Source organism: Cephus cinctus, unplaced genomic scaffold, assembly GCF_000341935.2.
Source record: "Cephus cinctus unplaced genomic scaffold, Ccin1 Ccin1_scaffold0331, whole genome shotgun sequence".
Classification (NCBI taxonomy): Eukaryota; Metazoa; Arthropoda; class Insecta; order Hymenoptera; family Cephidae; genus Cephus; species Cephus cinctus.
The window spans coordinates 1-18,816 of NW_014333028.1; the positions used below are offsets into that span (position 1 = coordinate 1).

General features: G+C 40.9%; 1 protein-coding gene across 7 annotated transcripts in view; it reads right to left on the reverse strand.

Moving 5' to 3' along the window:
- Nucleotides 1-1,098: 1,098 nt before the first annotated feature.
- The window catches only part of LOC107267029 (trichohyalin), a 44,605-nt gene continuing 26,887 nt past the window's right edge, over nt 1,099-18,816 (reverse strand). For 4 of the 7 annotated variants that reach the window (XM_025084230.1, XM_025084231.1, XM_025084233.1 and 1 more), the window contains 17 exons: nt 17,468-17,635; nt 17,050-17,217; nt 15,842-16,105; nt 15,338-15,727; nt 14,324-14,626; nt 14,062-14,214; nt 13,791-13,979; nt 13,589-13,728; nt 11,328-13,509; nt 10,469-10,705; nt 10,092-10,279; nt 9,944-10,001; nt 7,701-8,813; nt 7,407-7,567; nt 7,147-7,294; nt 6,896-7,071; nt 1,099-6,792 (listed from right to left, as the gene is read on the reverse strand). In XM_025084230.1, the coding sequence (XP_024939998.1) occupies nt 6,735-6,792; nt 6,896-7,071; nt 7,147-7,294; nt 7,407-7,567; nt 7,701-8,813; nt 9,944-10,001; nt 10,092-10,279; nt 10,469-10,705; nt 11,328-13,509; nt 13,589-13,728; nt 13,791-13,979; nt 14,062-14,214; nt 14,324-14,626; nt 15,338-15,727; nt 15,842-16,105; nt 17,050-17,217; nt 17,468-17,635 (6,096 nt within the window). In that variant the 3' untranslated portion in view covers nt 1,099-6,734. Of the gene's footprint in view, nt 6,793-6,895; nt 7,072-7,146; nt 7,295-7,406; nt 7,568-7,700; nt 8,814-9,215; nt 9,681-9,943; nt 10,002-10,091; nt 10,280-10,468; nt 10,706-11,327; nt 13,510-13,588; nt 13,729-13,790; nt 13,980-14,061; nt 14,215-14,323; nt 14,627-15,337; nt 15,728-15,841; nt 16,106-17,049; nt 17,218-17,467; nt 17,636-18,816 lie in introns of those variants that run through there. The other 3 variants (XM_015738227.2, XM_015738226.2, XM_025084234.1) reach the window with 2 other exon arrangements.

Below are 18,816 nucleotides of genomic sequence, written 5' to 3' on the forward strand. Positions count from 1 at the left end.
TTTATATTTTGAATAAACTTTGAAAGTAAATCAAGATCCAATAATATTTTGTAAAAACTGAAGTGCTACTCGGGTGTTAAGTTGGCACCGCACTTTCTTAAAAATGTCTTAAAAATGTTTCAACAATAGGCTTTTTCAGTAGTCCTCTAGAATTTCTATAGTTCCCGTTCTCGTTCTAAGGGTTACTTTGCTACGTGTTCGTGTTCACGTTTAGCACGGCTACGATGCTTTATCGACTGAGGCGAAGATCACAAAATCCTACTTCCAGACTCGCCATTACTATTTAGCGCCATGAGTTTCATATCGCCTAAAACAGTAACGTTGTGCATCTCCCTACTCTTCTCTGTGGCTGAGCTGGTTTGTAAACGCTGCAACAGGATATGTGCCGAGATGAAATTGTTGGATGAAAATGCCAAAAGAGAGTTCTAATGCAACGTGAGGAAGCAAATAAAGAAGAATATAAGGAAAGAATGAAAGAAAGCGAGTAGTAAAGAGATAGGAAAGAAAAGTAAGTAAGAATAGAAGGACAAAGAAGAATTAATGAAATGAGGTATAATGAAAGGAGAAGAGAAAATAGAAAAACAAAAAAGAAGAATTGAATAGCACACAGAAATCCTATAGACAAGTATAGGAGACCGGCACTGGGAAGAATGAGAGCTCCGAGTCTTGTTAGGTCTTTATACATCTGTCACACCTTTTGGGAACTCCTCAGCGAGTACTGCCATCTATACAGGATAAAAAAATGTTTAAATTCCAATAATTTGTGTGCATTATAAACTTACCTGATTGGGCGGACAAATAGTTTGTGGTTTCGAACATCTTAGTTAAAAAGGTTTAATGATCATTAGTTCTGCCAAAAATTTAGAAGTTGATTAGACCAATGCCCGTGGGAGTAGGTCAGACCAGTCTTAGGCTGTAACTATCTCCTTCATCCTTCGGGGGTCTTATAAACAGAAATATGCCAACAGCATATTTCCAAAGACAAAATCATCATGTCTCATTCCATTAAGACTGTTATGACGTGAGAAGATACCGTCCAGTACCTCATTCGGGATAGAGCCATAGGAAAAGGATGTAAATAACAAGATAAATACAAAATCTCGGGATAAATAGCGGGTTTTATTAAGCGAACAATGAATAGACCGTTTTTCTTTCTTTTTTTTTTTTTTGACAATAGACAATATATGTTTATTCATTATCCTCGCTATATAGGTACTTATATGACTTGTCGCACTAACAGAATCGCATCCTACAACGTGTCGGCCGAATTTTATTGTGCCTGGCCCTACTAGTCCTTATTGTGCTTGAAACTATGATGGATCAATTTATTAATTTAATTAATCGTTTATTTTCTTTTTTTTTTGTGTTTCGTTTAAATACTTCACACCGTCGGACTGTTCAACTAATTTGGACTATATTTCTACGGAAAGAGTCTCTCAATTCGCAGACAGGATACGGTCCCGAAAGTTCGCCGAAGCTTGCATGCAATAAGAAATCTATACTACGACCGAAATAAATTTGAAAAAAGAAAAAAAGTCGCCAGGAATTGGCATAATAAATGACACGGGGAAAAAAATTGTAAGAAGAATATGTCGTGACATCAGTAATCCAGTCACAGCGAAGACAAAGTGAATAATCCGACCGTAGCGAGTTTTCAAACATTTCGGCTTGGGCTGCCCTCGCGTGGCCACTTTCGGAACTATATAAAATCGCAGATTCTCACCAGTGGCTCCAATATACATAATTGGGTGCACGACTGCGCGTGCGCGACATGTACGTATATACATATTTTAACGAGGAATGAGACGCACTCGTATCACTTACATGATAACTAGGTATTAATAAGATATACACATGATCTTCGTCCTTCAACAAATTGACATCGCGACGTGCGCACGCGACTCAACGTTCCTATGTGGATATGATATAATCGACAGGATGCGAATAGGCATTAAATATGGCCGCGAACAAACAGCTGAATGCGCATGCGCGTGCGCGCGTCGGCGAGGTACACTCCTCGCTGGCTTAACAGTATTCTATTAGAAGTTTCGGACAGACGAAAAGTAAGATAAACGTTGTTTCTCAACGATTAAATCCCATCGTGGCTCAATTTGGTTTATCACTCCCTCTATCAGTTTTCGCATTGCGTTATTACGTACGCGATTAATTTACTCCTCGCCTTGTATTACATTCCCCTCGCTCACGCTTTTTTTTTTCAATTTTTATATTTTTGTTTCAATTTTTAGGATAAACGTCGCTCGTTTAATATAATGGCACACAGCATGGCAGTTGCAACAATGTTTACTTCCTTATAAACGCTTTCCTCCGTCTTACGCTACACGCAATCGATTTTTGGTACCGTTCATTCATTTTTTTTTAAACGTACCTTAAATTTTTGTCTTTAGTTTACTTCGTAACTGGCTTACTTCTAGAGCACTCTTTCCATTATGTCTTTGCTTTCTAATATCTGACTCCATCTCGTAGAGTTTTCATCATCGGCCTTCCTCTCTTCGTGGTCACGTGACCGTGGGCGCTAACTTCAAATATCGTAGAAATAGGCGAATACTTTTTTAGGTATATATACACGCGAGTCAAAGTCGTATTGCGTAATTATTTTTTTCTTTTTTAATATATCTTCTTAAACTCGTCGAATCTTTCCGTTTTACGGTAAATGTTAAATGTACGTACCTTTGAATACTTATGGCATATTTAGCGATAACACGTAGAAATGCAGAATAAAAAAGTGTGGGGTATGGAGTGGCCGTGACATGTGCAAATATCGAAAAAGAGTGAAAGGAGATGTTCGTAATGAGTTTATAGGTTAGGAATTCGATTATGTTCCAATGGTTTAATTGTGGGAAGGGGTTAAGGGTGGAGTTAAGAGCGGAGCCACGTTTTTCAAGCGATCGCAACAGCCAATAAAATACTCGGTACCGTTTATCAGACATGAGTACCTTCGTGGTTAACCGCAAGATGTCGCTACTGTATTGTGCCGTTACGACGACCGTTGAGTAAGAGCGGGAAATTTAAAATTCTTCCTTTTCAAGAGGATTTGGAAGAGACGCGAACTCATTTAGCAGCTTGGGTCTGTATTGTCGACAAGTACCGAGGATCTAACAGGTGAAGCTGTGCGCGATTGCCATTTTAAATATTCACATAAAAAACATCGCATCGTAAACGCTAAACAGTCAAGTCAAAAAATAATGAAGACAGTCTCTCAGCGTGCTCGCGCGTCCATTAGAATTACATTGTAATTAACACAGCGCTCGCGTCGCGGCGACGAATGAGACGAAAGAAGAGATAACTTATATAAAAGAAATATATACATATAGGACTATAGAAAGAAGGATAATTGTACCTCAAAGAAATTGCAGTATCGTAAATATATAATATGTGTGTATATATATATATATATATATATATATATTTAATTATAGTTTTAGGTACGTTAGGAAAAATGTCAACGTCAACGCGAGCCATAACCTCTTTTCTCTTTTCTATAACACGGGTGCACCTTACAACTTGGAATCAGCTAGAATATGATAATTACAAGTAGTCATTCATCTATATGTGTCAACAAGAAATTCGTTTCCATACTACTTTTTTTTTCATAGATATATATACGTACTAGTCTGTACTCTTTACGATACCGCACGTAGCCTGAAGCCTCTTATAATTCGGCATATTTGTTTTTTTTTTCTATCTTTGGTTCCATTCGCCGATTTACAAACGTAACGTAACACTCTTACACACACAGACGTAATTTTAAATGTTACTTTTTTTTTCCACCTCCTTTTCATCTTACTAACGGGCTACAGAGCATCGTCAAAAAGATGCAGGGAACACGTGCTCTCGACGAAGAAACAGTCACCTCTGATTAACAATAAATTCACTTCAACGACGATAATTCACATTCTGCTTAGCTATAACGTAACACGATAATATAGGCTTGATATGATGTGTGGTGGCTAAAACGCTAACTATAATTAACCTAAGTCGCGAGTTTTGGTCGCGGTGCCGTTTATCTTTAATTTTTTTAATAATATAATATACGCAGACGGCACAGCGACGATGAATCAAATTTACGCGTCATTTTGTATATTTCCATTATGCGCGGATCCGACGAGTTACGTCATTCGTTATAATTTTCTTTTCCTCCCGTTATTACACGATTGACTAACACGATTTAATCTCATTCGCTTCCATAGACATCTGGCGGACGCTTGCGAAAACTGTGAGTACCACTAGCGCCACCGGATAGGAACTAACGTTCACCTCGTACGGCCCGGCTTCAAATTAACGAAGCTTCTCAAAGTTTGTGGTATAAGATGTACGTTATTAATAAAAAAATAATCGTTATCGTCAGTAACGTTATTTACATGAACACAATGGAGACAAATGATTAAAGTGTAACGAAGAAAATCATTACGCGTTTAAAGTAAGGTTAAATATGCGTGATAATAACATCTTATCTTACAACCTCCCGGGCCCTATTATCCTTTGATTTTTCGTTTACTCCTCCATTGTTTTGCACGATGCTAAATTTTTTCGCGAACCCAGACGCAATTACGTCACGATTCTCATTGATCGTCTAATTCTCGTTACGACGCCGTGAATCCCTGCTCGCGAATTCGCGCTAACGGTTGTTTTATTGTCATCGTTAATTAAAAAATGAGGTGAGTAGAACAATGACGTAAGCAAGAAAAAGTAAAAAGTCCACGCGCAAAATGATATCAATATCTTCACTACCGCCTTCTTTTCCTCTTTGTAATCTTAATAGAGCAGTCTATAACATTAATGCCATTTTACAAATTTCACGTTAAATTCCGTCGTATCATATATCTCAGGCTAATACATATCAATACGTATCATATTTTTGTATTATTTTTCTATATCACTCTTCATCTACACTTTTGGAATTCCTTTCTCGCGTGTTTCCTTATACTTTTTCGTTTTTTTTTTCTTATTTTTTTAACACGCACAAGCCTTGGACAATTTTTTTTTTGTTCAATTACAATTGCATCAATGCGCTGTTACGTACCAGAGAGTATTGCTTACAATTTGTAAATTTCATATATTTTCCTTGCATTTTTTTTTGTATTATTTTATCTTTGGTTTCTTTGGTTTTAGGATTAACGAGCTAATAAATACACTGACAACCTTTTGGACCCGTGATGAGAAATCCAAAAAAATACGTTTCTACGTCGTTTCACATCTCGTTTTTCTACTTGTCTCTCTGCTCTCCCATACTTCGCTCACTGTTTATACTGTTAAGTTAACGTTTCTTTTTATCGCATTATTATCCCTACAGACATTTACTCCCAATAGGTTAGTCATTATTAATCGCCTAAGGACAGGTATGAAGAAACTGACGGACTTAACGCGAATAATCGGAAAAAAATACCGTAATGTTTCGTGTAATCGATCGGTGATTGGTTTATTCTAATTAGTAAGAGACGAAGCTATTTTTGTAAAGTGACGGTGGATGATTAATATAAGCGATCGACTTTGATTGGCATCACGCTGATTGCAGCTGATTTAGATAGGACATTTCTATGGAGTAATTCGCTGATAGATTTCGATGGGACAAGAGATTCGTTCGTTCGACGTCGTTTTTGTACTTTTGAAAATAAAAATTGCATAAAACGCATTTTCAAAAGTATCACAACAATGCAATTTAGTAACGACAATGACATCGACAAAGAAAACAGTGAATACATACATACAGTGGATGATATCTTTGGTGCCTAGTATCGACGTCGAGGAAACGATCTCGTCCACTAATTAGTCTCTTTGGTAATTATGACTTTTTTCGTTTTGCTTTCATTTTTCTTTTGGTTCTCCTTGACACGTAATTACTGTATTATATTTGGGCTAAATTATTAATCACGAGAATAATCCGACTGCGGTTCAATCGTGCCTATTAGTTATTACAGATTACATTGATCAGCAGCTATTTCCGGCATGTGCTATTTACATTCCATTGCGAATCTGCTTACCTTCCTTCGCGTCGTATACAATTCGCGAACGTCATTTTTATATTTCAAACTGTACTTTGCATCTTTTTCGGTAAATATTATTATCCGGCTGTTGTGCAATTCACTGCAAAACACAAGCGTTTTTATACTGAAGCCGAAATCGTGCCTGGAACTTCTTTACCCGTTTAAAGTTCTCAAAAACCAATTATTACGATACATGTTTCGTAGAGTATGTACAATTTCTCCCGAATTAGGGTATTCCCCTATGATTTTGTTTATTCTGCGCGCGTCGTTCTCATTCTGCGCATGTGCGTATACCAATGATGCTTACGCGCATGCGCGTACTGCTCTCTCTCCCGGTGGTCGCGGGATCGTGCGATTTCACGATAGCTATGATTGAGGTGATAGTGATATTTTTTTTTTTTTTGTATAGTCGTTTGGTAATTATTATGATGATAATAATAATAACAATAATGATGATGATGATGACGATGATGATGATGATGGTGGTGGTAGTGGTGGTGATGCTAGTGGTGGCTGATAACAAATTGTGAAGAGTGAAGTTGTGAAGAGATATGATGATTGGGCAGATGCTTGATGTCGCGGAATGAAAGACGATCTGGATTTACTGTTTTTTCTACGTTCTAGGTTATGCTCTGGATGCTCATCTATGACTGTGGTGCACATGACAACATCGAGGAAACGAACGCTTTACTGTAATACCGTACTGGTCTCGGGTACTTATCTGCTTTGCTGTTATTGGTCGTGGTTTGCCGAGCGTAGTGCAGACAGCGTCCTCTTCTCTGGTGCCTCACTATAATCAGGAAATTGAAACTTGGGTGAGCGGCATAATAAAAATTGAAATAGCTTCTTTTAATAAAAGAGAGTAAAAGTAACAATAAGAATCCGATACGTACCCATGGTCACTTGTGTTTCCATTGGTTGTTACTGTCTTGTCTGACTCTGTATTGTGTGCAACTTCCTTAACTTCAAAATCTTCATCATCTATCGGTTGAAGGATTCTTGCAAGAGACGGTACAGTCTCTGGGCTTGATGGGTTTGATTCTGTTGTCAACTCAATGTTTTTCTCATCCTAGTAAGTCAAATCTTTTGATTTTAGTCCTAATTCAATTCCCAATTTTTTATTTATTTTCTCCAGTGTACTTACCTCCTCTTTAAGTCTGTCTAGTAACCTTCTTCTGTCGATCCTGAGCCTCTCAGCTTGTTCGGCTTGTACAGAAGTTTTTATGCCAGACAATTCTAGCAACGCTAGGTGGGCATCTTTTTCAGATACAGCAGCTTCCAAGGCTTCATGCCTGCAAAGGATAGCCTCATTATTATAATTGTACTATTAGAAAAAAAAAACAAAATGAAACAGGGATAATAAATTTGACAGATATCTTCTACACCATGGATAAGGCTACCTACTTCATCTGATGTAGATCCTCAAGATGACTAATTCTTTCCTCGATAAGCCGTTGTAACTTTTTCTCAGATTTTTGCAGTCTTGCCAATAGAGGTCGACACGTAGAACACTTTAGGGCTGATGCAGTTTGCAAAGAGGCTACCCTCTGCTCTAGCTTCGCAACCTAGTGAATGAACACATTTACTTCTCATAAAAACATATGGTATAGATTTCTAATAGTTCCAAGAAATTGTTCAACACTTCCACTAATTTTAATCTGACATAATATTTCTGAATTAAATTTTAAAGGAACTTACTTTGTCAAGAGCATTGTTCTTGAGATTCTCTTCCAGCTTCAGTCTACGTTCTCCCTCCCCAGCTATGACAACGCTTTCACGTAGTGCAGCAGTAAGTTCCTCAATTCTTTCATTTTTTTCACGAAGCGTCACCTCCAATTCCCTCTCACGCTCCTCTTTGTCCTTGACAACGTTCACAAGTTCCTCAATCTGCTCCAGACCCATTTGCTCACCAAAAGCTCTCTCCAGAGAATCAATCTCATCCTCAAGCTGAAGCACCCTTTCATCCCTGACACGTATCTCTTCCTTCAGAACACCAATATCTTGATCCTCGTATTCGGCAAGTTCCTCTTCTAGGTGAGTCATCTTCTCTCGAACTTTGGAGAGTTTTTCTTGCCATTCCAAGACCTCCTGCTCATATTCCCGTATCCTGTTGTCCTTTTCAGACATGGCGTGCTCCATTTCCTGCATTTTCTTGTCACGCTCCTGAATTTCCTGCTTAGAAGAGCTCAAGGTTCCTTCGGAGTCATCATTTTGACATTGCTCCTCCAGGTTATTTCCTTCTTCATCCTGTTTTCCATCAGGATGCTTCACCTTCTCTTCCTGCCTAAGAAGATCCTTTTCCAGTGAACTTACTCGTCTCTGAAGCTGTTCCAGCCTGTCCTCGCGATCCTGAAGCTTCTGTTTGAGTACATCAACATTATGCTCCTTCACATATTCCTCCAGGTGTATAACCATCTGTTCAAGTTCTATGATTCTAGCCTTGTTCATCCTAAAGTCTCTGTCTTCATTCTTCTGTATCCAAGCTTCAAGTTCAATAATGACCCGCTCCTTGTCATCTAGTTCCCCTTTAAGCTCTCGCAAATCTTTCACATCAGGATTGTGCTTTAGGAAGTCCTCGAACTCGGCTATGATATCCTCAAGTTCCTCGACACGGTTGTTTCTCCTATCCAGTTCAGTTTTTAGCTCCAGTATGCTGTCCGTATCAGAATGATCCTTAAGGAAGTTCTCCAGGTCGCCTTTCTCCCGCTCGAGTTCAAGAATTCTACGGTCCTTGGCTTCCATCTCCATGAGTAAAGACTCCTGGGTGTCCCTCGACGTATCCCTGACTTCCGTTTCCCTCGTGTCGTGCACCTAGGCGTGTGTCAGTGTAATTCATGGCAAGGGGAGGAATAAAACAAGATACTGAAAGATGAAGAAGCAGAGAAACGCAAAGACACAGAGACACCCCACAAGAAATGCCAAAGAGGAGGCGTTGGTCGCGCACTCTACGTGTAAATGGTCATTTTATAATTTTTCATGTTTCTCTTTTGAATTCTTTTCATGTCCAAAAAAACGTTTTTTTTTTCACTGAATAAATGTGAAAACTGATTTTTTTTCGGTGACGCGTCATCAACGACGTCGATCGTTTCCACTTAATATCCGTACGCATAAATATATGCAATATATCTGTGTGTGTATATATATATATATATATATATATATATAGAGAGAGAGAGAGAGAGAGAGAGAAAATGGTATATATACACACATACGTATTATTTTTTAACATTATTATTATTATTGTTGTTGTCTTCTTGTTATTTATCTTTTTTTTGACCTTTAATATCTCCTTTTTTGTCACTTTTGCGCACGTGCCCATTATTTCTTTTTTTTCTAACGCCTTCTCGACTCTCCTGCTTCTTTGTCAGCCTCTTTCCCTTCTCACGTATATATATCTCATTCACTTTGTTGCCGTTAGCTCTATTAATTAATTAATCAGTTAATCAATTATTGTTATCGTTATTATCGTCGCTATTATAATATTAATACGTTAACAATGGTCGTATAGCGTTATGTAAAATAATTATTTGACGTGTGTCTGTCGTTTCGAATTAATTGGGTTAGCTTTAACGTTAATCGTAAAATCGCTTATGCAAATTGTACTAAAAAGAACGGAGAAGGCGTCCCCAACGAAAATCGACCTTAGAAGAAGCTTTTTAGGAATCCGGCGGGTCCCGCCTATCATATCAAAAGAATGAAGTTGAGCAGAAAGTAGTATGAAAAAAATGGAAATAAAGAAACAAACACAATTTTTCATGTTTTTTTTTTTTGTGTGTTCAGTGTGAATCCAGGACAGCGTGGAAATAAGAAATATTTGGTTAGTAGAGAAAAATTTTAAGAAAATTTGATTACTTGCGACTTAAGTAATTTGATAATCAATGCCATTGTTACTTCTGATATTCTACAAGCGTTATTATTTATCTCTTTTTTTTTTTACTGACCTCTTGTTGTTGTGCAGTTGCGGCCTGTTTCAACTTGGCTTGTGCGGCTTTTAGTGCACTAAATTTAACAAGAAAGTATATTTTAGTGCATTTGTTTAATTAGTCGAACAATTCACGGGTCAAGGCAAAAATAATAATGTTTTCTTACTCTTGGAGTTCTCTGATTTGTTTCTCTTTGGTGTTTTGCTCCTCCTGTGACATTTGCACTAGATGAAGTAGCCTCTCCGTTTCGGCAGCACTTCTTCCCGAGTCCTCCTTTGCTTTTTCCAAGTCCTTCTCTGCCTTCTCCAAGGCCTTTTGCATCTCCGCAAGCCGTTTGTCCGGCGACCCACCGCTCTGCAATAGACATAAATACAATTAGTGTGGCTCAACATTTCAATAAGTTTCTTTTAACCAAACAAGAAACTTTACACGGTACAAGTATTAAATTAAAAGCCAGATAATGTTTTAGCAAACGAATATGATCTGCTATATTATATTTTTGCTTGGAAGCGAGTCTATGAATTATTCCTCCTCTCTTCTTACCCGCTGAAGTTGCTGTTCCAGTTGATCCATCTTTGCCTTACGCTTTTTGAGTTCCTGGTCAAGATTCTGGAGCGCCCTCTCCTTCTCTTCTACGCTCTTACTCTTCTGCTCGACGGCCCTTGCTCTCTCCTCTACCTGCTTCCTCTGGTCTTCAATCTGTTTACGATCCTGACTAGCGTCCGCGCCGGCTTTCGTAGCGCCAGCTTGGAGTTTCTTGTTCGCCTCGTGGAGATCCACCTGCAGAAAGGAAGAGTTAGGGTCATTTCGTTTATCATATAATTTCAACAAAGTTGAAGCTATGGTGCTTATAATTCTCTTACGAAATATATTTTCAGAATGAAGCCGTATTCGACATAAAGTATGTGCTAAACATTGCAAAACAATAATAATAATCACTGACACAGTGCACACATATAAAGATACGTATATACAATATGATGGTAATAAAATAAAAGTAACGCATATGATATATCAAAAATATAACGCTTGAGATAACGCATGGTTGAATATGTAATGTGCACCGATGTGCATGCCGTGTGTAACGTTGCATCTCGACTCTGATATAAGAAATTAAAGAAAATAAGACGATGACAAAATATATAAAAAGATAACTTAATACTTTAATTGATCGTCTTTCCGTATTTAAGACTTCTATAATAATATAAATCGAAAGATTAAGTAACGACAGGTGTTCTTATTTAGGACAAAAAGAAATAATACATAGTAATAAAAACATGAACGGTATCGCAGTGCAATTGATCGCGCATGCGCAAGTGCGCGTATATGGTGATGCGCAGTAGAGAGGCGCAGAAATCAGGCTGATCAGGCAGACAGGCAGGCGGTCGTTCAGGCTCCTAACCTGATTTTTCTCAAGTTCCTGACACAGCATCTCAAGCTGCGCCTGGAAGCGTTCCCGTTCGACAGCCGCCTGCTTGACTTCATCACGAGCTGCCTGAAGTTCCTTTCGTAGCCTGGCAGCTTCCTGTCCGTTCTGTTGTTGACCCTGTTGCTGCTGAGACTGTTGTTGCAGTTGCGTCTGCATCTGCTGAATCTGCTGCTGCTGTGCATGAAGTTGTCTCTCCGTCGTTTGGATGCGCATCTGCAAATTAGCGGCAGATCTCTCCGCGGTGTCCGCACGCTGTTTCTCCGTTTCGACAAGCTTCCGCCATTGCTCCAATTGCGCATCTGTCTGTCCGGCCGACGGCGCAGCTGCAAGCTGTTTCTGCAACTCCTGGACACGTTTCTCAGCTTGTTCTGCCCTTTGACGTTCCTTTGTTTGCGCCTGCGTCAGTGTCTGCACTTGCTGCGCGAGACGATGTACTTCTCGCATCTGCGCATCCAGCGCTTCCTTCGCTGCTCTGTCTGGCGTTTGTGCATGCGCACGCTGCTGCTGCAACTGCTGAAGTCGACGGACTTCCTCTCGTTGTTTCTCGAGCTCGGTTTCACTAGCATTCAATTCCTGCTGGAAGTTCATCAACATGTCCTGAGATTTTTCCAATTGTATAACAACCTGATCACGTTCAACTTGCAACTGCTTAGCTTCAGCTTCTAACTTCTCCTTCAGCTTCTCTATCTTCTCTGAATGCTTTTCCCGGTTCTCCAAAATGGCGGCCATCTTGTCACGGTCACGCTGTGCCAGTTGAAGATCGTGCTGAATTCTGGCGACGTCCTCGTTGCTCTGCCCTCTTCTTATTTCCTGTCTCAATGCGTCTCGTTCCTCGTGAAGTCTTGCAAGCTCAGCCGCCATCTTGTCTAATTCTCGTTTACCCGCTTCATGATTCTCCTGCTGTTTAGTTATTAGAATCTGTGACTTCTCCAACTCCTTAGCTAATCTACCAGCTTCCAGCTCCACCTGATCTCTAGCAATTATCGCTTTGTCCAGACTGGCACGAAGTCTCTCCACTTCAATGCTGGCACTTTCTGACCTCGTTTTACCTTCAGTCTGCATGAGCCTTTCCAGTCGTGCAATTTCTACTCTAAGCTTCTCGTTATCTGCTTCTAAAACCTCAGATCTGGCTTTAAGTTTGTCGTGCCGGTCACGTATCTTCTCGGTCTCAATTCTTGCTCGTTCAATCTCCGCCCTGTTCTTTTCCTGCACAGCTGTGGCCTTTGCCACTTCCTCGCGTGCTCTCTCCAGCTGCAGCTGCGATTCGTGAAGCTTCGCCTCCAGCTGCTCTTCGTTAGACTGAATCCTCTTGAGTTCAGTCTCACGAATCTCTAGCCGCTCCCTGAGCTTCTCCACCTCCTGCTGGAGCCTACTACCCTCGCTTTGCCATTTTTCCTGCTCGAACTGGTATTTACCTCGTACACCCTCGGCACGCTCCAGGTCGGCCCGGAGCCTCGACGCGTCTTGCTCAGCCTTCCTAGCGCGGTCCAGCTCAGCCAAAGCCTTGTCCAGTCGGTCACGCAACCTCTCCACCTCCATCTTCGCCCTCTCATGCTCCTCCTTCTGACGTTCCTGGCTCTCCTGATATTTTCCGAACCTGGCGGCATACCTCTCGCACTCCTCCCTGGAACTCTCAGCTTCCACCCTGAGCCTCTCAGCCTCTGCCTGGGCCTTCCTCACCTCGGCCTGCTGTCTGTCGTGTTTCTCGTACATCTTCTCTAACTCCAGCTGCATCCTGGCCAATTCCTCCTGCGTCTTCTCCGTCGCTGCTTGGGCCTTGTTTAGCTGAGAGTGCGCACGCTCTAACTCAAAACTCACTCTCTCGTTATCAGCTATTAACTTCTCACGTTCGTTTTGTAAACGGCGCAGCTCGATCTGCGTCTTCTCGTAACGCTCACGCACCATCTCCAAATCGACTGTCAACCGGTCCAGTTCCTCTTTGGATTTCTCCTCATGCTCTTTCGTACGACCCAACTGTAAGGCTGCTCTGTCATACATCTCTTGGACCCTGGCTAATTCCTCCTGGGCCTTACGTGCTTCCTCGCGACCCTTCAATGCTAACATTTGCTGCTTTTCTGCTTCCAAATTCAGACGATCCTTATCCGCTTCCATTACCTCGATTCGATTTTGGAGACGGTACACTTCGCTTTGAGCCCTTTTGTCAACAAATATCATTTGTCAATGTTTATACAATTGTTTTGAACGCTATTAAGAAATTTTTTTATATTATTTACCTATCATATTTTTCTAACATCTTTTCGAACTCCTTCTTCACATTGTCGCGTTCCTCGTGCGCTTTGTTCATCGAGTACTGGGCCTTTTCTAACTTGTCCTTCAGGATTTCGATCTCCGTAAGAGCATCGTCACGTTCAAGCTAAAAAAAAGTATTTTTCATTTAATCACAACTGTACGTCAAGAAGAATTTTGGAAACTTACAGCAAGCTTTTGATGGGCATTATGGACCTTCTCCCATCGTTCCTTAACAAGTTCCAATTCCGAAGCCATATTTTCTTTCTCGCGTTGCAACTTAGCCATTTGATTCTGTCCGAACTCTATTCTCTCATGAAGCTTCTCCATTTCCTCTTGGAAACTATCTCTTTCCTTCTGAAGTCGTTGCATGATAACCTAATCGAATAAGAACCACAAAATTAATAAATAATTCTTTTCTATTTGTATCTTCATAATATTAAGTCCATTTCACACTTACCTGTGCCTTCTCATATTTATCCTGCAAACGATCTACTTCCAACTGAATAGTTTCACGTTCCTTCTGCATCCTGGCCGCCTGTCCCAAGGCCTTATCCAGTTGACTTTGAACATTATCGAAATCATAATTCTGTTTTTCGCGTTCCAATTGCATCTGAAATTTTTTTAAATTCACCGCATAAGTATCAACATTATTACTCAACGTTCTCACTGTCAATATATCAGCGCTTCGTCACGTGCACATTATAATAAGAGTAACTCACCCTACGGATTTCAGCCTGGGACTTGTCCAGCTTCTCCTGTAGTTTGTCCACCTCGCTCTGGGTCTTATCCAGAAGATTCTGAACTTTGTCCTGCTGCAGCTGAGCCTTGCCAAGGGTCGCCTGGGTACGTTCGAGTTCCTCTTGGGCCTTCTCGAGCTCGTTTATGGCTTTATCCCGTTCACAGTGCAACCGAGCAACCGACGCCTGGGCCCGTTCATATTCATCCCGTAGACTCTCCTGCTCACCCTGAGCATTTTCCAGCCTTGCCTTCAGCCGATATACTTCACCCTGACTCTTCTCGACCTGGGTAAAGACAAATACTTTAGACTCAAAACACAATTCAATGTACACAAGTGAATAATTAATTAAATAACATTAATGATTCGCATATTAAATAATTATTATATTATTTTTACTAAATATTAAATCTAATACTCGACGGCGACGTTAAACATTTTTCTTTTCCTCGTACACTAATTGAACGTAATACCTGCTCAGCAAGACGTGCAGCGGTTTGATAGTAGTTTGCGCAACGTGCCATTTTCTTGATAAATATTTCAAAATTGTACGAAACGAAAAATTTTTATAATAATAACAACTTCCTTTTTAAGTACTGTTAAAAACTGCCGTATAACGCGATCGTGCGGATGGTACGCTGTAGAATCACGTCCGCTCGATCCGTGGTCTAAATCGGTGTGAAATCCGGGCAAGGTCGTGCAATGCACGAGAACCAGGTCATGCCAGGAGTGAGAATGCGGAGTCGTAGTAAAAGGGGTTGGTACGGCAAGGGGCGAGAGGGACAGCGTGGTCGATGAGTGGTGGAGTGAGTGAAACGGAGGCGGAGACAAGAATAGGGTGGAAACAATTGACGAATTGCGGCGGGAGCTCAGCTACGGCATTTCGATAGTCAACAAAGAATACCGCAATGAGATGGTGTCTCAAATATGCCATTGATCATCGACCATCCGATCTATAGATCTTAGTAAAGCAACAGTACGTCAAAAGAAAAATTACCTTTTCTTGAAGGGCCGTAGCTTCGGCTCGTGCCCTCTCGTTGTCAGCCTGTGTAACTCTGAGCTCAGCCTGTGCCCTTCTCAGTTCAGCAGAAGCCTTCTCAGCACGTTCTTGGACCCTGTCCATTTCCTGGGACGAATTGAGAGTGCTACGACCGAAAGTGGTCTGTGACCTTTCAAGATCATGACGAAGACGCTCATTCTCCAGTTCCAGTCTGGTGAGTCGTTGCTTGGCAGCTTCCCAGTCAGCACCACTCCGGCCAACTTCGGACGCAGCCTTGTCCAGTTCAGCTTTACTCTTTCCCAATTCGGACTGCGAACTCTCTAGCTTTGACTCCAGACGATCTTTTTCGGCTTGGGCACGTTCTAATCGCGCGCCAAGTTTTTCCACCTGAAAGCCAGTCTTGGATTGGTGGGATTTTTAACGGACCAGATGGTGGCGCCATCTCTCGGCGGGCCCAAGAACTTTCATATCAAAATCGACACACGCTTAAAACAAACCAACCTCCGATTCCAAAGCGTGCAACTTCATCTTGTACTCTGCTAGTTCTCTCTCGTGCAATTCTCTTTCCTCTTGTTTCTCTTGTTCGGCCCGATCTCGTTGCTCTCGTAACTGCGCCATCTGTTTTTCCTTGTCACCAATTGCTTCCTCCAGACTGCTCAAGGCGCCCTCGCTACTGCAGTGGTGAGCTTGCATAGCTGTCAAACGGGCCCGTGCCATGTCTGCTTGATTATCCTTCTCCTTGAGCAGGGCCTCGAGGCTTTCAATCTGCGAAGGATCATATTGCATGATGAGGTTGGGGACCTTTCGTTGCATTAACGATATCCCCTCGTTAAATACGGGGGTTCGGTTTAGTTACACGCAATTATTTTTATTTATCGCGTGCTTCAACCACGTCGCATGCTGTTATTAAATACGCGGGAGAACTAATAATCTCTGTTATTAGCGAAAAATTGCATTTAATAAGAAAAAGAAAATCGTTACGTTATATTGTACTCTCGAGAATTTTACGTACCTATTGACAATGGCTTTGTCAAAAATTTTTCTCTCCCTCTATGACAAACGTTCCTCTCTGTGCCGACGATCGTTTTGTTTGGGGACGATTGCCGAACGAAGAAATTAAAATTGGAAATACCTATGCGTTCTTTCGTATCGGGGAATACGTTCTATTGATTAAAAATGTACAAATCATATTGAAATTAACAAAAATTTAAACAAACAGAATTAAGAATAAATTTACAAAAATTAACTTAAATTTTACAAAATATTCAATGCGTTTTCATTCAGTGCTTAAGTATATAATAATAAAATAATATTATAACTAGGCTAAAAATAAAAGAAAAATTATTACGCGTAGAATAATATACAAACTTATAAAGGTATATATGGGAGACACTAAAAAGTACGATGGACGATAATAATAATTAACTTAAGCGAAAGGCATAACAAATTATTATGATAATAGTTATTATTAATACAGCATACAATTAACCTAATTTCGCTGAAGATCGGAAACAAGATACAAGAGAGTCGAGAGTGACGCATAGCACGCACGCATTTTTTATATTCGTCACACATTCAAAGTCAAAGCACCTTTAAATTTATAACCTTTACTCACTTTTACCGCGTTTCAATCAACGCGAGTAAACGGACGAGAAAACAGGAATTTCTGGCAAAAAGAAAAAAAAAACAAATATATAAACGAGACTCACCTTACGCTGCAGAACGTTTATCTTGCGATCCTTAATATCCATATGATCCTTCAGTTCGGTAAGTTCCGTGTTCATACGATGTCGTTCCTGTTGCGCCTGCATGAGCGCTTGAGTCTTCTTCTCGATCAGTCGATTTTTCTCCTCGAGCCTTTGCCTCATTTCATCCACCTGTCGACGAAACGAGTCAACGACGATTTCCATCGTTGACGAAAAATAAAGAGAAAAAAAAAGCAAGATATATAAATTTCGCTAAGCGAAACTTCGGGAAGACGCTTGCACCGCCATCTATGAGACCAGTGGCGCCATCTATCGATACGCTTACTAATCTCGACGAAAATTTACCACGAAAATTTGAAAAACCGAGGACAATACCAACGTACAGACTTGATATAACCTAAAAAGAGAAAGAATCACTCACGTCAGCCTGTAGCATATTATAGTGTTCCTCCTTGGCACAGAGAGACTCTTTAAGTACAGCAATATGTCTCTGATAGTCCTGATGCTGTTCCTCGAGTGTCTTCATCTTGGCTGACATGGCGAGAATCTCTTGGTCCCGGCGTTGCACCTCGGTTCGTAGATCATCCAGCTACGAAAAGAGGACCCGTCCAGGCAATGTCAGTCTCTCGAGCAGGGTTGCCAATTCGTCGACAGAAGCGTCACACCGGCCCTCCGCCACTGCCCGAGTATGGATGTAGAAGAACGCCGAGCGTGGCCGCGGTACTCCGATTGGTCGAGATGGATCGATCATTTTTTTACAATTGAAGAGTAATGTGATCGCGCGCTACGATCTTCTAACTGTGTCAATTTTCTTTTTATACATCTCAGCTCGCATAGTCATCTAACGTAACGGGATACTCAATGACAGCTTTCTTTTTTTCTTTTTTTTTTGTATCATCCAGCAGCGCGTCGCGTAAACGTTCTCGATCGTTCGATTCAATAACAAGAGAAGTAAGATGGTAAATAATAATAATAAAAAAAAGAATAGTTTACAGGTCATACTCGGGCAGGGCTCGCATGCAGCAGACCATCGCAAAAATACAGTGTAGTAAGTGACCTCTGCATCGGGGTCTCTTGTTCTGGGTGAAAAAGTGTCAGGAGGTTGAGTATATGGATGTATAATTGTATATTACATATTCATGTAAACTACGTATTCGTGTTTGCGCGCGAGATAAGGCACCCTTTTCTTTGGGCGGATATGATGGATACGGGATTGGAGCAAAGACGATGGGCGGGAGTTTCGTGAGAGCGACGATGGCGACACTAACGACGCTCTCCGAAACTCCGTAAAGCTCGGTACAGGAACAGGGATTAAAGCTTACGTGTCGATTACTAGGTATATGTAAGTATATGTATCACACTAGCTCTAACATCTAGCGTAGGCGCACGCGCACGTTATTATATACAGACGTGTAGCGAAACGGTGCGACCGATCGTTCAAAAGTTAGTCATTAGTTTCCGATAAAGGCCGCAGGAGGCACGACGATCGAACGTTACTCGGTCGGTAATTAAGCAAGCAAATGAATTTATTTTCAACGGGAAAACGACGTGATCGCCATCTCGCGGTAATGCGCCTTAACTACCGGCTCTCTACGTATATATAATACTATTGTACACATAGTACAGTAGGCACACAAGATTTAGGGGAATCCCCTGACCGGGGTTTTACCATTTCTCTAAAGGTACGAACTTCTCGGGACAACTACATGTACGACAAACTTTTATGATTGATAACGCAGACGAGAATTGATGGGTGGGTGGGGAGGTGGG